This window comes from Gasterosteus aculeatus, chromosome 1, assembly GCF_964276395.1.
Source record: "Gasterosteus aculeatus chromosome 1, fGasAcu3.hap1.1, whole genome shotgun sequence".
Taxonomy (NCBI): domain Eukaryota; kingdom Metazoa; phylum Chordata; class Actinopteri; order Perciformes; family Gasterosteidae; genus Gasterosteus; species Gasterosteus aculeatus.
The window spans coordinates 4,558,373-4,577,775 of NC_135688.1; the positions used below are offsets into that span (position 1 = coordinate 4,558,373).

General features: G+C 45.0%; 1 protein-coding gene across 15 annotated transcripts in view; it reads left to right on the forward strand.

Moving 5' to 3' along the window:
- kirrel3b (kirre like nephrin family adhesion molecule 3b) overlaps positions 1-17,906 on the forward strand; it is a 129,318-nt gene extending 111,412 nt beyond the window's left edge. Inside the window, exons 11-17 of one of the 15 annotated variants that reach the window (XM_040181788.2) lie at positions 5,231-5,331; positions 7,565-7,775; positions 8,962-9,069; positions 9,531-9,614; positions 9,940-10,055; positions 10,751-10,840; positions 13,488-17,906. In XM_040181788.2, coding sequence (XP_040037722.2) covers positions 5,231-5,331; positions 7,565-7,775; positions 8,962-9,069; positions 9,531-9,614; positions 9,940-10,055; positions 10,751-10,840; positions 13,488-13,949 — 1,172 coding nt within the window. In that variant the 3' untranslated portion in view covers positions 13,950-17,906. The remainder of the gene's footprint in view (positions 1-5,230; positions 5,332-7,564; positions 7,776-8,961; positions 9,070-9,530; positions 9,615-9,939; positions 10,056-10,750; positions 10,841-13,487) is intronic. The other 14 variants (XM_078108468.1, XM_078108471.1, XM_078108472.1 and 11 more) reach the window with 14 other exon arrangements.
- Positions 17,907-19,403: the final 1,497 nt, after the last annotated feature.

Here is a 19,403-nt window from a genome sequence, read left to right on the forward strand (position 1 = left end):
CACACGCCTTCATACACAAACACAGACAAACATGCATCAGAAGGAAGTGACACATATTGTGCCCATGCAAATGTATTTCCCTGTCAAATAAAGCCATTTCATCACCTGTATCCACAGTGAAGCCTCTAAGTCGAAAAAACAATGTATAGAGTCTTTTGAAGACACCGTCACACATTTCATAAACAGGTAAAATATACTTCAATGCTATTCATATTCTGCATGAGGCACTGGGAAGCTGCCTTTTTGAGGCACTAACTGACTAATGAATTCCAGCGTCGGGGGGGGACCTGGCAACTCTCAAACAAATGACTTCATTACAGGCGGTTGATATTCAGGGAGCGTGCTGCAATGTGGCAGAGATTCTTAGTTGTGAGATTTACACGTGTCTTATTTTCCTGAAGTCCATTTGAAAGAAGCCGGGGCCAACAAGAAAACTGAGGGGATTTTAAGAAGCTGAAGAATTGATGTTGAGTCGATGCTGACAGTGTACCATTGTACATTTAGAAAGCATACAAAGAGTTTGCCTGTAAGCAACACTAGTGCTTATTTGGGGATGAGGATACATCAAGAGGCAAACAGTGTGTGTGTGTGTAAAGATTTTCTTTTCAAAAACCCCGATGCTGGCTTTGCATATCAGAGAGAATGGAATACCAGCATTCCCTCCAGCAAAGATCAGAACCGTGACTCTCGCTGAACAGCAACGAGCCCCCTCCTCCTTAGCACGGAATTTGGTGGAAATCAAGGCAGAAGAGGCGGAAGAAAATAAAAGCGTGACTAATTATATTGTCTTCAATTCCGTTGGACCTATACTTGCATCTTTTCTGCAGCCTTTATGTGTTAACAGAATACATAACATCCAACGGACCCGTTATTTCAGAGAATTCTAAGAATGCGTTGCTAAAAAAACGCGCCATGAGAGAAAGAAGACGGATTGCTTTAATAACGATAAGAACATAACACAACTCAGAGCACATTAGGAGCCGCGCTACAGAAGCTTACATTTCATGTTTAGTGTCTGCAGATTGCATACCAGCAAGTCCTGGATCTCTTCCAGTCTCTTTATCATTTGCTTACATCCTCGCTTCTCTTGCGCCTTGTATCTCCCTGCCTGAATTGCTATTTGACATTCAAGAGCCTCCTTTCTTTTTACCCTTTTGAATAATTGAAATTCATCTCTTTTTTTTCCCCACCAAACCACATGAGGAATCTTGAGTCATTTCTTACCCGATCCTTGAGGCGAATCAGATTGGGAAATTTGTGAAAGTGCAAACACTGCAGTTGAAGTGGTGGCGCGTTGGAGGGGGGCGCGAGGGGGGGGGGGCTCTCCTGAGGTCCATTGATTGTCCTACGCCAATGCCTGAACTGCAGATGAATGTGAGCACTCCTTATACCTCTCATCAGCCTTTAAGCCCTACATCACTGGCACTCAGCAGAACTCAATCTTTTTTCTGGCAGTGAATAACTAACACACCACGGACGGGCGAACGTTTGAGGGGGGGGGGGGGGGGGGGGGGCGGCACCGTGAACCAGCAAATATCGGGCAATGCTGTGCGTCTGCGTCACGTTTTAATGCCTCCCCGCAGTTATCCCCCGACTCCTCGGCGCCATCATGTAGATCACATGTGTTTAGAACTTGTCATTCCCTCCGTCTCTCTCTTCTGTGCCGTTGCGTGTCACCGGCTCCCGCTGTGGAATTCCAGGCGGGCGCGAGGATTCCCGCTCCCCCCCCCCTGGGGAAGAACGCCATTTAATTATAATCAAACAGCCAGCAGGGGAGAAAGTTTGCGTATGTGGTGGAGACATGTTGCTGACTGCGGTCAAACATTTTCCGAATTTTCGTAAAGATCCTCAGCATGTCAAGATGTGGCTGCATCACGTGTGACGAAGCACTCTCCATGCGTATGATTATGTATATGGCATGCATGGATTTTACCACAGTCCTGCAGAAGTCTGACATGGTTGAAAGGCTTCAGCTTGTGTACACGTTGATTTATGCAAGACATATTAATGAATATACTCACCAGCATGAGTAGATCTGCATGTTGTGTTGGGCAGATCAGTATGTATAACGGCACACGTGCAGTACTTGGGCCGCCTAGGGAGAAATAGCCCATTATGACAGTAAGGGGGGGGGGGGGGGGGGGGGTCCGAAGAATCAGTGAATCTCCCACAGAGCACCGGGTTGTTATAGATTTCTTTTTTTCTACAGTTCATCTTTCTAGACGGCCTTTATGTGCCTAGTTAATTAGCATTCTAGCCTTTGTGAAACTGTCAATGACACCGTATAAAAAAGTGGAGAGGAATGAAGGAGAAAACTGTATTTAAAATGCGTCACGTGTCATCCGACTAGTTACATATCTACACGGTACATTCAAACTCACACAGGCTTTCCCCTATAGTGCTTTTAACAAGGCAGTAAGTGTAGTGACCGTTGTAGTCCCAGTATGGATCCCACCAGAGGCAGAACATGGGATGTGGATGTGGGCCAAAGCAATGTGGATCCTCGCCGTCCGAGCATTCAGGGGAAGTAAGTGTGTATTTTCTGCTAAACGTGTGACTTCCTCGCCCGGACCAAACGGGGATGAAGGGGAAACGATTTGCGATTTTCACTCTGGATTGCAAGATGCAAAAAGATGAACTAAAAAGCAGGGAGATCATCCTTAATATCAACGGTAATGATAATTCCACTTTTTTTTTATAGCAAGGTAGATACAGAGCAATTATAGCATAATTACCCCTCCAACCAACCGATGGGTATATAGTGGAAGTGTTCTCAAAGTATAGAGTTTAATATTCCAAAACATTACTGGTGCAATACTCTTTATGTATTGGATATTGTCAGAATATCAAAGGGAAGACTTCAACATATAGACAAGATCTCCTCACCAACGCTGTTCCCCCAGAGGGAGACGTAGTCACCAGTGCCCGAACCAGACGTTTTGCTGGTTTTCAGTTGAACCATTTCTATTTTGTTCTTTCTTTTAATCACAAAACCCCCCCGCCAGAAAAATCAAAGAAGTGGCACGAGGCGGCGAGTGAATGTCGAGCTCTCAGTCTTGGCAGTGAAACGTGGCCTTTTGAGGAACCTCATAGCAACGTCCACTCCAGAGTTAACACCTCCTCGAAGGACTGAGTGACACATCGGGCCCAACATTGTGATTACCTCCCATGCTGCTAGCATTGATGTTGTAGTGCCAACGCGCCCCCTCCTCCCCCCCCCCCCCCCACCTCCCTCCCCTGCTACCAACGTGTTTGTGCTCTGATCACATATTGTGAGTAGCGAGCAACGTACTCACATACGCGCACGTACTTTCAACCCAGCCTGAGCCGGTGAGATAAAGCTATCTAATTATATTCCTCATTTGCAGCTCTGATCCACTGAATAGATGCTTCCCTTCGCTACGACCGCGGCTTTAGCGGCCTGTAAACAAATGATGTTGCTGTTTGTTGACAGCCAAAGCGCATACAAAACCCCGTCCAGCAGTCACGAGTTAAATGGGATAGCTGGTGTGTTTTTGAAGTGGGATCGTACGAGGCACTCACACATGTTTCGTTTCGCTCGCAGAGACAGCCGTCACCTAAAAGTTGAGACTATTATATCTTCCAAAATCTGAAGTGTAGCAATATGTAGCAGTGACGATATTGTAAATGTTGCATTAATTCAAACGGACGTAACTTTGCTTTAGTCGGGCCTTTGTTTCGTGTGGCTAAAATACGTTCTGCTTTCCCCTTTAAGACCCGCACACCAAATAGTCCTTTCATGAACTGCAGCACATGCGCGTATACAAATACAGTCATGTTGACAAACCACGAAAAGAAGGTGAACAGATGTCAATATTTATTTCTTTAATTCATCTACAGCATTGACTCGGCGGCAGTAGCAGCCTTCCAGCCCCCTCCAGTAGCACACTAAGGCGCCATCTGGCAAAGTCTCATTAAAATGCTAATTCATTTTAATAAGAGACAGGTAATAAACTGCAATTATGTATCGTCAGAGAGATGGCGGAGAGCGGGAATACGAGGGAAGTTGGCTCACTAATCAAGACTGCCTCACTTGCCGCCCCCTCGAAACCACATTTTTAACCTTAGCCATCGCCTGAGACGCGCTTAAAGGGATAGTTTGGGCGTGTTGAAGTGGGTTTGTATCAGGTACTTATCCCTACTCGGAGTATCACTCACACTGCAGAGTTTGGAGAAGCACAGGAGCAAAGCAGTGTGGACGCAGGACTGGTGTCACCCAGAGGGAGGCGCTCTTTGATTGAAAGCCAAGGTGCTTGAAACAGTGCTTCGTCACATGTACAGTAACATACAAACATCATAAGGCAAATGAAATATTGTACATACATCAAGCTCAGAAACATGCACGGAACATTAAAGTGAAACTGTTTTTATTCAGCTGTCTTAAGTTGCTGCATACTTGAAAGGCAGTTTCGGGTGGTGTCTGAACATTTTGTCTTCATATTAGAGTGGTCCCCTGGTGTGAAAAGCCCACGGTCCAGATGGTGAGCGGACCTTCTCAGACGAGGTGTTGTGGCCTGATCGAGGTTTGACAGAAGGGCTCAAAGATTGAACTCACCCTGTTCAGATCATTTAGAATTCCAATAAAGCCATTCCATTTAATCTAAATTATTATGCAGGAAACCTGAATTTTACCCACACCGTTTAGAGACACCATGGTCCATTCTTCTCACTCTCTTGCCGGACGTTATCTTTTTAATTGTTTGGGGCTTTTTTTTACGCCAAGCTGTTCATCCCAGGGTTAAAGCTGCTGCAAGCAAATTGAATCAGGTGATACACAGCGACAAGTGTGTTATCTCTCCAAAATGGCATTTTTTTTTCCATCTGTGTCGTGCTGATTATGCTCCAGAGAACCTCTGTAGCTCTCCAGTGACGGTTGTCTCCACCAGAGAAATCAAGCCAGTCACAAATCAACAATTTCTTGATCGACAATAATATTCAGTGCCCTCTATTCAATGTCCTCGGCTAGATTCTACTGGGGGATGAGGCATGTTTATATTGCACTGCTATACATTAGCCCCCCAATTACTGAACACTTTGGGTGTTTCCGCTTGGAACAGGAGAGCAATTAGTATATAATGTACCACGGAAACCCGACTGAGCCCAGTTGTTGTATGTCCTGAAATGTAAAATGAATTGAATTATTTCAGTTTCTGTGAGTTGTGACTCATCTTTCAACCTTTATATCATTGTTCATTGTTGTTTTCCTCAGGTCCCCCTACCATCTCCAGCACACAGACTCAGCAGGCGTTACATGGAGAAAAGGGACAAATCAAATGTTTCATTCGAAGCACACCCCCTCCAGACCGCATTGTGAGTACATGGCGCTACCTATTTTGTTCCCATCTCATCCTCGTCTCCTCAACTCTGCCGCGTGTAACTCCGGCCATGATATGTGATCTACGGTACATGAACAATGCAACTTAGATTAAAGGATAATGAGCACCCTTGAGCTATTGATATAATGCCCGACTGTATTATTGATCAGTTAACAGCAAGAAAAGACAATAACAATGAGATAAGGAGAATGTTACAGCATTAGCGCCATCATTTGTGCCCGTATGAAAAGGTGATCCTTATCATACAGTTTGAGCTGCCAGTTACTCATTTGATGCACACTTATGCTCCGTTAGCAGTGAACCCATTAAGATTGATGGACCTTATATAAACAGCCCACTCCCTGAGCTCGCGTTGTGCTTATTATTCATTTGTGTGTGTGTGTGTGTGTGTTTGCATATGAATGTGGTTAATTGGCATACTTTGTCATCCAATGTGTGCTTTTATTATATTGATGTCCAGCATTAACTAGCCACATAATTAATATCAAGTTTATGATGCAGAGGCTGGTCGTGGGTCTTAATACAAAGATTTTATTTACAGTGTTGTATTTTACTTTTTGTCTACAGTTATAACAAATGTCGAACCAGTACTTACTCATGTCAAATTTCATTTACGTGGCCAAGCATCACAGAGGCTTTTACAGTCTTTATAACAACAACATGTTATATTCTAACAACTAAGGTGACTATTGTGTTTTAGACCCATACCTCACTTATTAGGCGCTTCAAAGATTACAAACATATTTATTTTTTGTGCTGTTGTCTATCAAAGAGCTGCCAATGTTAAATGGTTTGAAATGAATATAAATGTATACTTTACAGCATAGTTTGAAAAAACAAAATGTAAGACAATGTGCTCCGCAGTTTCCAATAAGAGACATTTTGTTTAAGTAGTTATTAACACTTGTTATGGAATATACATTTTTATAGAACTTTTTTGGATTTTCCTTTGTACCATCATGAGCATCTAATTTATTCAAAATGATGCATCGTATATATCTTACCTTATCTTTAAAAAGGGCTCCACATTGCTCGCAGTCAGTCTCCCAAAAGCCAAATCCAAAAAGCATCTTGTTGTAATTCTAAAAATGTGTTTTTAAGAGAGCTGCCTACAATGCATACTATTTACATCCGTCTATTAGCTCCAGATGCTCTCAGTGAAGTGGCAGCTTGTTAAACATAAATGAACAGCAGCAAGTGGCCAGTTAACAACAACATTTCAACCAAAAACCACTGTTAACATTTGCAGAATATAATAACTTCATATTATCTTTATAATAGATGGATATCCATCTGATTCTCTCTCTCAATCATGGAACTCTTGCCCCCAAAAAACGGTGTAACGCTTCCACGACCGGCATCAGCGAATGCCAGCTTAACACATAATTATCCTTCTACTGATATAGAACACTATCTACTCATGGTCATCTTTTGTTTCTGTGGAGATCTCCACAGGTAGCAACATAAAGCTTCCTGACATGGTGCCGCAATCATCCAAGAACATATTGTTGAAATATTGATCGCTGGTCGGCACCGTCCCATTAACACTTTCCAAAGAACGCACACATGCAGTAAGAGACAATTCCACCGATGAACACTCGGCGGGTTGCTTGGTCACCCTCAGCTCCACTCCCAGTCCCTGGTTCGGTCGGTGCGATACATGTGTTGTTGTTGTTATCAGGGTCAACGTTGAACAGACATCTGCAGCTCTGGTCACTGACCATATTGATGTGGCTGGTTCACATTTGACATGAGAAAAAGTGCTGACTGTAATTTAAAAAAAACATGTAGAGAACTTAAGAAAAGTTATAATAAATACTATAAAATAATGTAAAATGATTTTTTTTCCACCGCAAAATTAAAATGATAATAATCGCTCAAAATGTTGGCCATATTTGCGTGTGGCTAATTTTTGCATTTAATTTTTTGGAAAATTTGCTAGAAAACACATAATTTGGACAAAAGTTTTACCTGCTGGGAGCATGAATATCTGCACCCACTTTCATGGATTTTATACAACAGTCTTTGAGATTCCAAACCAGATGCGGGAACCTCGTTGTGGCACTTTAGGAAATGCTTGTACACTGAACAGGAGATACAAACATTGCAGGGATACAGCACCCAAACCAACGCTCCACAGCCCAAATAAATGCTCAAAACGTCCAAAAACAAAAGCCATCATCCCCGTCTGCTCTGCCTCTTCTCAGGCCTGGTCATGGAAAGAAACCGTGCTGGAGTCTGGAACGTCCGGCCGCTACACCGTGGAGACCGTGACCACCGAGGAGGGAGTCATCTCCACGCTGACCATGAGCAACATCGTCCCGGCCGACTTCCAGACCATCTACAACTGCACGGCGTGGAACAGCTTCGGCTCGGACACGGAGATCATACGCCTTAAGGAACAAGGTGGGAGCCAAGGTTCGACACATTCCACCTTCCTCTTCTTCAGATTCAGATTCAGCTGCGCTTTGCTAGATGGCGGCGAAGCTCAGGCGTTTTGTGTGCAGCACGGACGTAGATTTGAATTAAAGATGACATGGTTTGTATTTTTCTTCGACACAGCAGATATGTACATGAACATTTTCTTTCTCTTTCAAATGAAAGGTGTTTGAAATGAAAACTCCACCAGGTTGGAGCTGATAATACAAAACTCTGAAACCTTTGATGTAAAGTTAGTCTGTGGGTGACATTTTGTAGATAAAGTTCCAACAAATGAGTTTTCTGGGTTAACATTATTTCATCTCCCCGGTATCTTGAACCGGTGACCCAGAGCGTACGCTGCAACTGCGAACGAAAAACACACTGTGCTGTCTTTATGTTAAATAGAGACAAACTGCGTCTCCATTCCTCCAAAAATGAATACCATCCTCCTGTTGACCTTTTGCCCTCTACTGGGAGGGAGGCCGTGTTTTCCATCCACTCATCGCAAATGATAAATTATAAGCTGCTTATGTGAAAGTGACGTTGATCAACGAGGACATTAAACACACTTTAATGGTGTAGGAAGAGCTCTGGGTTGTTTTGCTTTTTTTTTTTTTTTTTATATGCTAGAAGGTCATAAACGTGGGCTGGTAACTCAGGCCGTTAAAGTGCGCCTTAATGAGAACCTTTAATGACGGAGCGGCATATAGATGCAGGTTTAATCTATTCCCCAGTCGCAAATGCACTATAACACCCTCCGAGAAACACACAAACATGATTATGCTTAAACTAATGCACACGGTCTTGTACTCTAATCAATTAAAACAAAATACCTTGGTGAAAGGCTTCTATTAGCCTAAATTGGTATGAATTCAAAGTTATTAGACAACGGCGTCTATATGCGATAATGACTCAAAGGTAGGGAAGTGTTTACCCTCAGCGATGACACCGGTTATGCCTTTTTGTTTGAGTTTCGGTGCGGCACTTTTTCGCGTTGCTCTGTGCTTGTGTATCTCCATTTGTCGCCCCGTGCCTCGGGGATGGCGTCAGATTCACTTAGAGGGACGCAAATACGGCGCGTCGTCGTCCCCTCAGTTGCCGCTGCCCCCCGACCCTGTTTACAATCAACATAAACGTGAGATGTTTTTGTTCTATCTGATCATCTCTCTGTCGCTCTCTGCAGAATCTCTCCCGGTTGCGGTGATCATTGGCATCGCCGTGGGAGCCTTTGTGGCCCTCATTGTCATCATGGGCACCATCGGAGCGTTCTGTTGCACACGCGCCCAGAGAAGTACGTATCCTCTCCCCCCGTTTCACCCACTGAAGCATGCAAGTACCGGATCGCCCCGAGGGCACAATAGCGAAACACAAAGTCCATCTATTTAGTGTTGGTATTGTTTTCATTAATCTGCTTGTATTCATTTGGCTGTCAACCGCTTCAAGACATTTCTGGTAAAAAAAAAATTACAAAGCGCTGCAACGTAGTGTCTGGCTGAGCAGAAGGTAACATCACTCACTGCGACGGACTTCTTTTTGTGGTGCAGAAATACCCGTCTTGTTATAAGGGCCCATTTCATGCGATCTCCGTGTGGCTGCATTCGCTTCTGAGGCTATTTACATCCCGCGCTACGTTCACCGCCACCCACCCATGTACCGAGTGACTCAGGTTAGAGGCAGCCAGCCACTGTCTCTATCCTAGAACCAACATGTGCTACTGGTCCCTTCAGCATGTCTATTGTCTGTATACTACAGAGGAAGCGCACCTGGTTATGCCCTCACTGCCCGTCTCCATCTGTGCTCACCAGAGAGAACTTGCAAGCAAAATTAAGACAGAAAGTAAGACCTTGTTATATGACAGTATCATCAGCATTGCCCCAAACAGAACGGGCCGCCGTGGAGAGGCTGTGTGAGATTGCATATGTATGCCGAAAAAAAAGTTAATCTGGTGTTGGCGGGAAACAAGTGATTGATAATGCTGGGTATTGTTTTTTCGGGGGGGGGGGGGGGGGGGACCAGGGGAGCTCTCACAAACCAAAGCCAGGGATCTCTGCTAAGTTCTGCAATACCGCAAACGGCACTGAGGGGAAATTATAATGTCAACAAATACAGATTGGTGTTTGTCCAGCTTTATTGAGATACGCGCCTCATCTGTTTCTGCCAGATCTGAAAGGAGTCGTGTCGGCGAAAAACGACATCCGGGTGGAGATTGTGCACAAAGACCACAATGCAGCACGAGAGAACGAGGAGCACACCTCCATGAAACAACTGATGGTGAGTGTGAGTGTCGCAACATACTACTTTCCGCTCCTATAAAATGTATGTAAATGTACTTAATGTTCATTAAGCTAAGGTTGACATAATAAATGCACGTTGCTATTGTCATTGCTATTTCCTGTGGAACGAATGGTCTCGTAGATTATGTTCATTTCGATGGCTAATGGAAGAACAGAAAAGCATCGCGCTTGTATATGGGATGTTTTCGAGGCATAGTGCCTGTATTTATTGGTGCGATGCCTCTCGTCCTATCAGCAGAACAGACCCCGATGCATTGTAATCACGCAGATGCACTCTGGGTAATCCCACAGTGGGTGTACTTCTGTATGTACGTGCCTTGCAGACACACAAAGAACTGTTTCCTCTTTGGAACTGTACCAGTGTTTGGTTTCCACGTAGCTCGCTCCAGGGCTCGGGCTATTTGCAGTGGAAGGTTTTACAATTCACCTAAGTGCTGGAAAAATCAGCTTCCTGTAGCTCCCCTACACATCTGCATTCTGTTAATATAAATTAAATATACTCACTTATGTACTATTCAGGCTTTCTGCCAGCGCTGAGTGAAGGTGAAACATTTTGACTGCCATTTAAAAGAAAGAAGTGGTGATGAGTAAAATTCCTTCTTCTCTGACTTCTGCTCCGACTGGTTGATTTCGGTGAACCTCACAGGCTCTTTGCATGTTCCTCACTTTATTGATCAGCAGGTTGAACGAGGAGAGTTCCAGCAGGAGTCTGTACTGAAGCAACTGGAGGTGCTGCAGGAGGAAGAGAAGGAGTATCAGCACATTAAGGTACGAGGGAGGGAGAAAGAGAGAGAGGGAGACTACAGCGTTGCCTTCATCAACTCTGGGATTTAAAGAGCAAAGAGGACCTCACCTCTCACTTAATAGGGGTGATTTAAGGGGATGAATCCACAGCCTAAATAACTCCTGTCGGAGGTCTGCTTTGTATGAATTTGTGTCATTAAAGGTGGTTCAGGGAATAAAAGGTTGGTTGGTCCAGCTGTTCTTTAAATGACAGAGTGTTACTTCCATCACACAGATGAGAATGTGGTTCTATAAGAGACATAAAGGACTCAGTCTGTATTTATTCAATTTAGATTTGGATATAATCTCAGCAGAATTTCGGTGACGTTGTATTATTACGTACTCAATTAGTATTATGTGCTTATCTTGCACTCCTCAACTCATCCGGTCATTTAAGCACAGTCTAAATCAAGAGCTTCAAATAGGATTCACCCAACCATTTTTGTTTCTGAGTTGTAAGTGTTTCAGGTGTGCGTGTGAAGTCTCAGCGGTATTACCGTTAGACACTCAATCCTTCCTTTGCAGGGTGAAAAGCTAAATCTCCGGAGACAACACACTGATGAGGTTAAACTCTAACTGGAAACATGTGTTTTACTAATTCAGAATGAGGGCTCATCACGCTATCCGAATCACACCTCGTCAGACGCCATTAACCCTTTAGTCACGTGGTCGTAACAGTCTTATGCAGCTGGCACCAGCAAATGAGCATCAGTGGGGGGGATCAAATATCCCCTTTTGACATCAACATATGCTGACATGTCCTTTAAATTAGAAAAAGGACTGAAATGGTGGTCGGATCCAACCAAATGTGTCTCATTGAGTGATGCCAGGATTGAATGAATAGGCTAAAATAAAACCGACTGTACTGATATTAATAGCTGACTGGCCATTTGCATGTCAGTGAATGCATCAGTCTGTACAGATGAGGCCTTTTGAATCCATTCCTCCCGTTGCGCACGAAAGCACTTTGCAACTTGTACCAATAAGTGATCCGCGTGTGATTTGGCAAAGTGCACACATTCATGTTTAATGCCGGTTTTAACTCACGTGAAAGACACGTTCTCTTCCATCAATCTACTTTCGGAAGCGAGCTTTAGAATTCAAATGACTGGAGGCGCACATCTGGCACGCGTGTCCACTGGGATTCAAAGATGATCTCTTTAGCATTTGTCTGTCAAAGGTTTCCCTTTAAAACACTTTTACACCAATAAGTCAAGGATTTATATGCTAATTGTGAAACTGTCACTGAGGTATCTGATGAAATAAAATGATGATTTTGTGAAAGTATAACGGATAGGTAGGAATACTAGATATTCCTTTCATTTGGGGTATTATGTATTTAAAACTAAATATGTTTGTTGCTTTGCTCACATTTCAGTACCACTGTCAAAAGTGTTTTAAATAATCATAAGAAATATTCACTACAGTTTGCGTATAACAAACTGTCACAACAAAAATTAGATTCAGTTTAATCGTAAAAGACACTTTGGTCTGTCCTTAAATCTTCAATGCATCGTAACAGCCTCTCTGTAACGTCCTGTTATTTTTGTAGGATTAATACTGAAGTAGAAGTTAGTGGTTAGTTTTCCCAGAGAAGACACTTGGTGCTTTTCATGTAAATCCATCACAAGGGATTCTCTCCGTGGGTGTTTATTTCACCTCTGACCTCTGCCGTTGCCCGCAGGCCCGTCGATGAGCGCTCGCTCTCGCCGCGGTTTACATTCCACAAAGATGATGTCACCTTTCTGACCCCCCCCCCTTCCCGTACGAGGTGACATGTCTGTCGGGTCTCTGAAACGCAGCGCAGCTAATCAGCGCCACGGAAACCGACCGCGACCCGTTCATTAGTCCTTTTGTCCGTGGGCTCCCTGGAGTGGGCTTCTGTTTGCGTGCTCACCTGCCCCCCTCACCCCTCTCCCCCACGTCGGGGGAGGGAATTTTTGATCCTAGTTAATGGCAGCGCGCACGAGGCGAGAGCAGGGGGGGGAGCTGAACAAGAGACGAGGGCCAGACACAAACAGTCTCCCTCACTGCTGCCTGATAATGTCGAGCCTAACGAGAGTCTGCTCAGGTTCTCTCTCTCTCTCTCGTTCGCCCATTAGCAGCATTCTTCCTTTTGGATCTGCCGCCATGCTTGACATTCACGCACACGCACGCACGCACACACTCGTGCCCTAAATGGACCCTTAGCAACAGCACGGCGCCTGCAGCTTAGCAGACAAACGGCGCAGCTGCAGCCTCCGAGGCCGTTCCAGCGCGAACACGGAATCACAGACAGGACGATTCGTTAAGGTCCAATTAAAGCGGGTTTGTGCGTGAACTCTGCAGTGACACGCCGGATGCCAAGCTATGAATCATAGAAGGGCCGCGTAATTAACGAGAAACATGATTTTAAGGTTAGCATGGGGGCTGAGCAAATCCTAGCGCTAAGCTTCCTTATTTACTTAGAATTTGGAGAGGTAATTATTGCCGGTTTGACCTTGGCTTCCGCTGCGCCTTGAGAAAACGCGTGTAACTAAGGGGCTGTTTTTTCTTTTCACCTTCTTTGTCCTTTAATAATTAGGCACAGCCCCCCCCCCAAAAAAAATATACAATTATAATGATGTGAATAATTTCTTTTATTTTTTTGTAGGACCCTACAAACGGCTACTACAGCGTCAACACCTTTAAGGAGCACCACACGCCGACCATGGCGGGCAGTCAGTCCGCCGAAGTGAGGAACCCGGCCAGCACGGCCACCCTGGGCAAGCAGCGGGTGCCGACGGGCATGTCCTTCACCAACATCTACTCCACCCTGGGAGCGGGACCCAACCGCCTGTACGACTACAGCCAGCGCTTCGTGCTGGGAATGGGCAGCAGCTCCATCGAGCTGTGCGAGCGGGAGTTCCAGCGCGGCTCGCTCAGCGACTCCGGCTCCTTCATCGACACGCAGTGCGACAGCAGCGTCAGCAGCTACAGCAAGCCGGACGGCTACGTGCAGTTCGACAAGGACAGCAAGGCGTCGGCCTCCTCCTCCTCCCACTACTCCCAGTCCTCCTCGCAGAACTCGGACCTCACCCGGCCGCTGCAGAAGCGCATGCAGACCCACGTCTGACCGCCAGGATGGCGGTGGGGGGGCAGGGGGCAGGAGTCAGCAGGAGCTGACACAAACTGACACAATCAGCTCCCACGAGCCTGAACACCTGGAGATGTTTGGGGCTGGTTGGCTTTAATTCATCACAGACGTGTTCAGACTTCAACAAGAAGCCTTATATTTCCCCTCATGCTAAACTCATCAACCGCCTCCTTTAGTTATGCCCATAGTCATGATCGTGCCACGGCGGGGTTATTTGCACACACAGAGACCACATGCATTTGAAAATGTTGAACATTCAACACCCTGTTTGTGCAGAGGAATTACTAGCAGAGTGCAGGAACGCTCCGCTGGCAAAGACCCGTTTGGCCTTTTTGAAGAAACGTCATTCAGGAAAACTGGGTGTGAAGTTGAGGACAATGAGTGCGAGCCAACGTCCTGCAGCTCTCTTGTGATTCGAAGCACAACAATGAATGTGCATGTGGTTTTCAGTTGTTAAAGCAATAACTCTTCCCGTCTCCCCACCTTCTGCTCAAACACCGTTTGTTAGGCCCGGCTTGTTGGAACACATCTCCTGCGTGGGCGCTGGGAAACTTCTCCATGTGCCCGCAGACGCCTTGAACGTTGCAAACGAACCGCCGTTTTAGTTTTTCCTCTCTGCAGCGGTATCTGGGCCACGGAGCTGGGCAGATCAAGAGGGGGGCTGAGATCTCCTTTTAAATCCCTGACTCGTTATTTTACTGTGACACAAAAAAGAAAAATATCAGTGTATATACGGGACTGTCTTTTATTTTCTAGCATCTAACTTCTGACTCTGATGTTCTCACGGAGGACTCGTCCACGTCTACTTTGCCTTCAGGCTCCGTTTGATCTGTGTCGATACGAACCCTGACTAAGCGAGAAACACTATCGCTGTCCACCCCTCTGCTGATCCAAGGAGTGCAGCGCGTGTTGTGCTCGTGAGTTTCTGCAGCGATCTCTGCAGATCGTCCGCTGATACCCGCTGAAGGGAATGCAAACAGTAAACTTTAGCTCAGCTTCTTATTGTGTGCTTCTTCTATTGATATTGTCAATATGAGTGTTGACACTGGAGCTTAGCGCACAGGGACTGTGTACCTCCCTGTGATCGTGGCGGTCATCGCGGGGTATGTAGAGCATTTTGTTCTCTTTTTACTCTGCTTTTCTTCTTTTCTTTTTTTTTTTTTTTCGGGCTACTGTGGAACTGATTGTGTTACACAGACTCTTTTCAAGTGCATCCTTTTATTTGGTTCCGTTCTGCAAAGTAAGTGACAAAAATGAAATTGGATTTATTATTTAATCCCTGACACAGCATTAGTCTCGGTTGGGAGTAGGGACAGTAGTGATTTAACCACACAAAGGCTCACACTTGACACTTGAATTTCAAAGGGAGCTTGTTGATGTCAGGCATCGGGCACGTTTGCTCGGGGAACATCACCGGGCAGCGAGGCTTCATTTGCAGTACTCAAGGTGCAGATACCAATTGGGCAAAAAGACCCGATCTTCATTATCAGACGCGACCACACGTGCACTATGATGAGTTAACTTTGGACATCAAAATGTACTTAACAACGTCTATTTGGAGCAGCGTAAAAGCCGGTCTTTCATTGGTAAACCTTTCGATAAATTCCATAATCACACTTGCATAACGCACAAAGTCCCGTTCAGCCACACTTACGAGGATCAGCTTGTTTGTTTTTCAATCAGAGTCCCTGCAAAACAACGGCAGCTTGCAGCGGAAAACAGTGGCTCGCAATTTCGGTTCGTCAGATCAAACTAGAATGTGACGAGAAAGTATATTAGGTCACGACCCGTCTTGGACTGGGTCGTTTTTCAGCGTATTCCACAGCGGTGCAGTCCGTTGGGAAGAAGAAAGCCAGAAACCAACACTGAAAAAACAACAAAAACCGACTCAGCATCTCAAACAACAGCAAGTTGTTGCTGTAAGCACTTTATCTTTGATTATATTCAGGCCATTTGAAAGGAGTTTCCACTTGAATGGCAGCGGTTTGGACTTTAATTTTACAAATGGATTAGCGCCCATTGTACAGCTTAAGACAAAAAGCTCTGTTTCACCGCTGATAATCCACTTTGGCACTTAGCAGACTGTATATAAATCTCTAATGCTGTCTTGTATATCATTTCTCCCGGCTTTTCTGCTCTCGCTCCGTCCCATTTCAGTGTACTAGAGCTCCACCGATCCGCGTGGCATCAAAACTCGGTACGGTAGACAATCATTTTCTCTTTGTTTCCCTCCCAAAAAATATCATGAACCGTACTGGTTTCTCATAAATTCCACAAAAAGCTTGTGTGAGCAGTCCCCCCCCCCCCCCCCCCCCCCCCATCTCCCCCCATCTCCCCATCTCACGGGGGAAAACCCACAATCTGTACACGGAGCACACAGGAGGCTATAGGATGAGAAGCCCAGCTTAGCTGGGACAGCTTTGAAGTGAGCTGCAGTGAGAGGTTATTATACCTTCAGCCCTTCTGAGAGATGCCCAGATGCACAGAAATATATTGCATTCGGCAGCGTGATCACTGCCAAGTTGACGTCTGCCGTTTTCCTCATATATTTTTCTCAGCACTTACGAGTGCGGCATCGAATTCTTACCTCCATGTTGGCAAAGGGCCATTGCAGTGTGATCTGTTTTTTAAACAGGACGGGATACGGTGCATTTCCTCATTTGCATGTGCGACGCTAATAAATTCAAACATGGTGCCCTTTCAAAAACGCGTCAGAAGGCCGACGTTCAGAGCGTCTCTCCCTCAGAAACAAAAACAAATTCGCCATCCGCTCCGGTTGTACTTATCTGATGCGACTCCAGCGCCGATCCAGACATAATGCATCTCCCCGGTCCAGAGAATCAGCACCCGGCACCGCAAACGGATAAATATTTGATAGGCCAGCCTTTTGTCACCCCCCCACCCGACCCCACGGCAGCACAGGAAGCGCAGGGCCATGTCAGTCCTGGGGACTGGAAGCCCGTGCGGGGGACGAGGTCGGCCCCGCTCACCTGCGCCGGCTTGGCCCGCGAGCAGCGCGCAGGTGCCAGAGCAGCGCAGGTGAATAAACACAAAGACCGGAGCAATTACAAGGGAGCGGCTGCCCTTTGCTGATAAAAGAAAGTAACCTTTTCGGAGCGGAGGATGCAGGCTGCTCCGTGTTATTCACAGCGCTGGATGGGGACGATTAGAAGTCGAGGTCACGAGGGGCGGGAAGTGTTTCGCCAACACGCCGTATCGGTTCACGGCGCCAAACTTTTTGCTTGGTCTTAATAGAAGGGACGGAGAAATGCTGAACATCAGTACCGCCAACGTATCGACCGACGCCTGCAGAGGCGCGGTTAACAGGACGCGATCCGAAGCCTCTCTCGTTACACCGTCCGTGATAGAAGATGGGAAACATTGAATTGATCAGGATAACCATTTCATTACTATGTAAATGCTTTGTGTCACTCTGCTCTTCTCTTTCTCTCTCACTTCTTTGCTTTTCTACCAATCAATACCTTGTTAGTACTTTAATAACATGCAACTGTAAGGAAAAGGGGCCCGGACTAAATCACTCAGTGTTTGCTGTAGTCTGCATACAGCGAACGACGGGTTCACAGATGATTGAAGGAATCACAGCAAAGCATTTGGAAGTCAAGTGAGCATGCTTCTCTCTGATTGGTCAAATTGTTCTGCACTCCAGATTAGTACTACAAGACCCGGCTTTGAAAAAGTACTTAACGTACGTGGTCATTTAGCGAGTTTGTATAAATAGTGAACCATACGCGTTATTGTAATGAAAGGACAACATGTAAATTCTACTGGGCAAACCACTATTTTCAGTCAGTGGGCCTCTCTATCTAAGAAAAAAAAAGAAAATGGTTGTATTTTAACTCGTACTGGTCTGTGAATCTATGATACTTTTGCTCTGTATATTTGGAGAATAAAAATGATGTTTGAGTTTGTGTTTAATTCGCACTGTTGTCTTTATAGAGTCAGATGCACACGGTACATTTTAAGTCCTTGACTCGGAAGTTCAGTTGGATATTTGTGGAGAATAAGATTCCCAAGCTGAGCTTTCGTGATCAGTTCTGACGGAGGTGGTCTCACTGAGGCCCGAAACTTAACCATGAGGCTTTAATGCATATGTCTTGGAAAATGAATTGACTAAGGACTGTGAATATATGGGAAGCAAGCTGAATTAACATTAACATTCCAGAAAAACGGAGAAACACTGTAAGTGAAAAAGCACTTGAAACACACTGAAAATATAAAATGTATTAGAGAGTCGTTCACTGTTTAAATGCCAATTATTTACGAGGATTTGTTTCTATAAATCCACGATAATAAATATGAATATAAAAAAACATTGAATTGAATAAACATGAATAAACACAGTGACACACAGGTCGCTACAAGTGAAGCAGAACTGAAGTTCTGAGGATTAAGCACAGATGGTACGGGCGAGGTTTCCAAAGGAGGAATTTGTTGGTATTTTTTCTTTTTTCAATATCTCAGCGAATCCTGGCTCGATTTAAAGGTCCAATCCGCCCTTTCAATCATAACAGCCAATAGATTTGGGCGAGACGCAAGTAGAGAAGAGTGACAGCTCCGGTATCCAGTCACCATCAAAATAACTGGGGAGAAAACATTTTCAACATGAGTTCCTCCACAGAAGCTCAAAATGGACCCTCAAACAAGGAGGAATGGTTTGTGTGTAACACAGCGTGGCAGGTGAACATTTATCAGCTGAAAGATGCCTGAAAAAACACTTTTCTTCCTTGAAAACGGCAACGGTGAGGAACGTTTCTGATTGCAAAGCGATCACGAGATTTGTGTGCCTGGTGTTTGTTGGCTGACGCCACGGCGACGGTCTGACTGAGAGATGTCACAGATACGTGTGCAGTCTGTGTGTCAACACACACTTCTTTCCTGTTGTCTCGATTTGTTGTTAGCAACAATCATGTTAGCATGATGTTTCTCACTCGGGACCCTCGGGGGTTAAAAGTTGGCTCGTTACAGCCAGCATGGCATCGCTCATATCGCATGTGATTTTGTTTGTCCTAATGATGGATTCAAATTTCTGCAGGCATTTAAGTTACAAAAGTGTGAGTTCTTTGACAAAAAAATTGATTTGGATCATTATGCAACCATCATGAATCTACTATCCTCTGTTTGCTTAATGCATTCCCTGCTGTCCGTATAATTTCCTAGGCCTCAATTTAATTTGCTATGATTCAAAATAAACTAAAGTAATTTGACAATCTTTAGTTTCTACTGTCTGTAAGTTAGCGCTGTCCATCAGAAATAACTATAGTCTGACATAAGACCAAGAAACCGCATGTAGGCCTCGCTGATATTTTTAGTACGATGTGTGTAGGTTGTTGTTTTGATTGCGTGTTTACTAAATGCAGCTCCTTACAGCTGCTTCTGATGTGCATCAGTTCAGGAATCACGATCCACGATTAC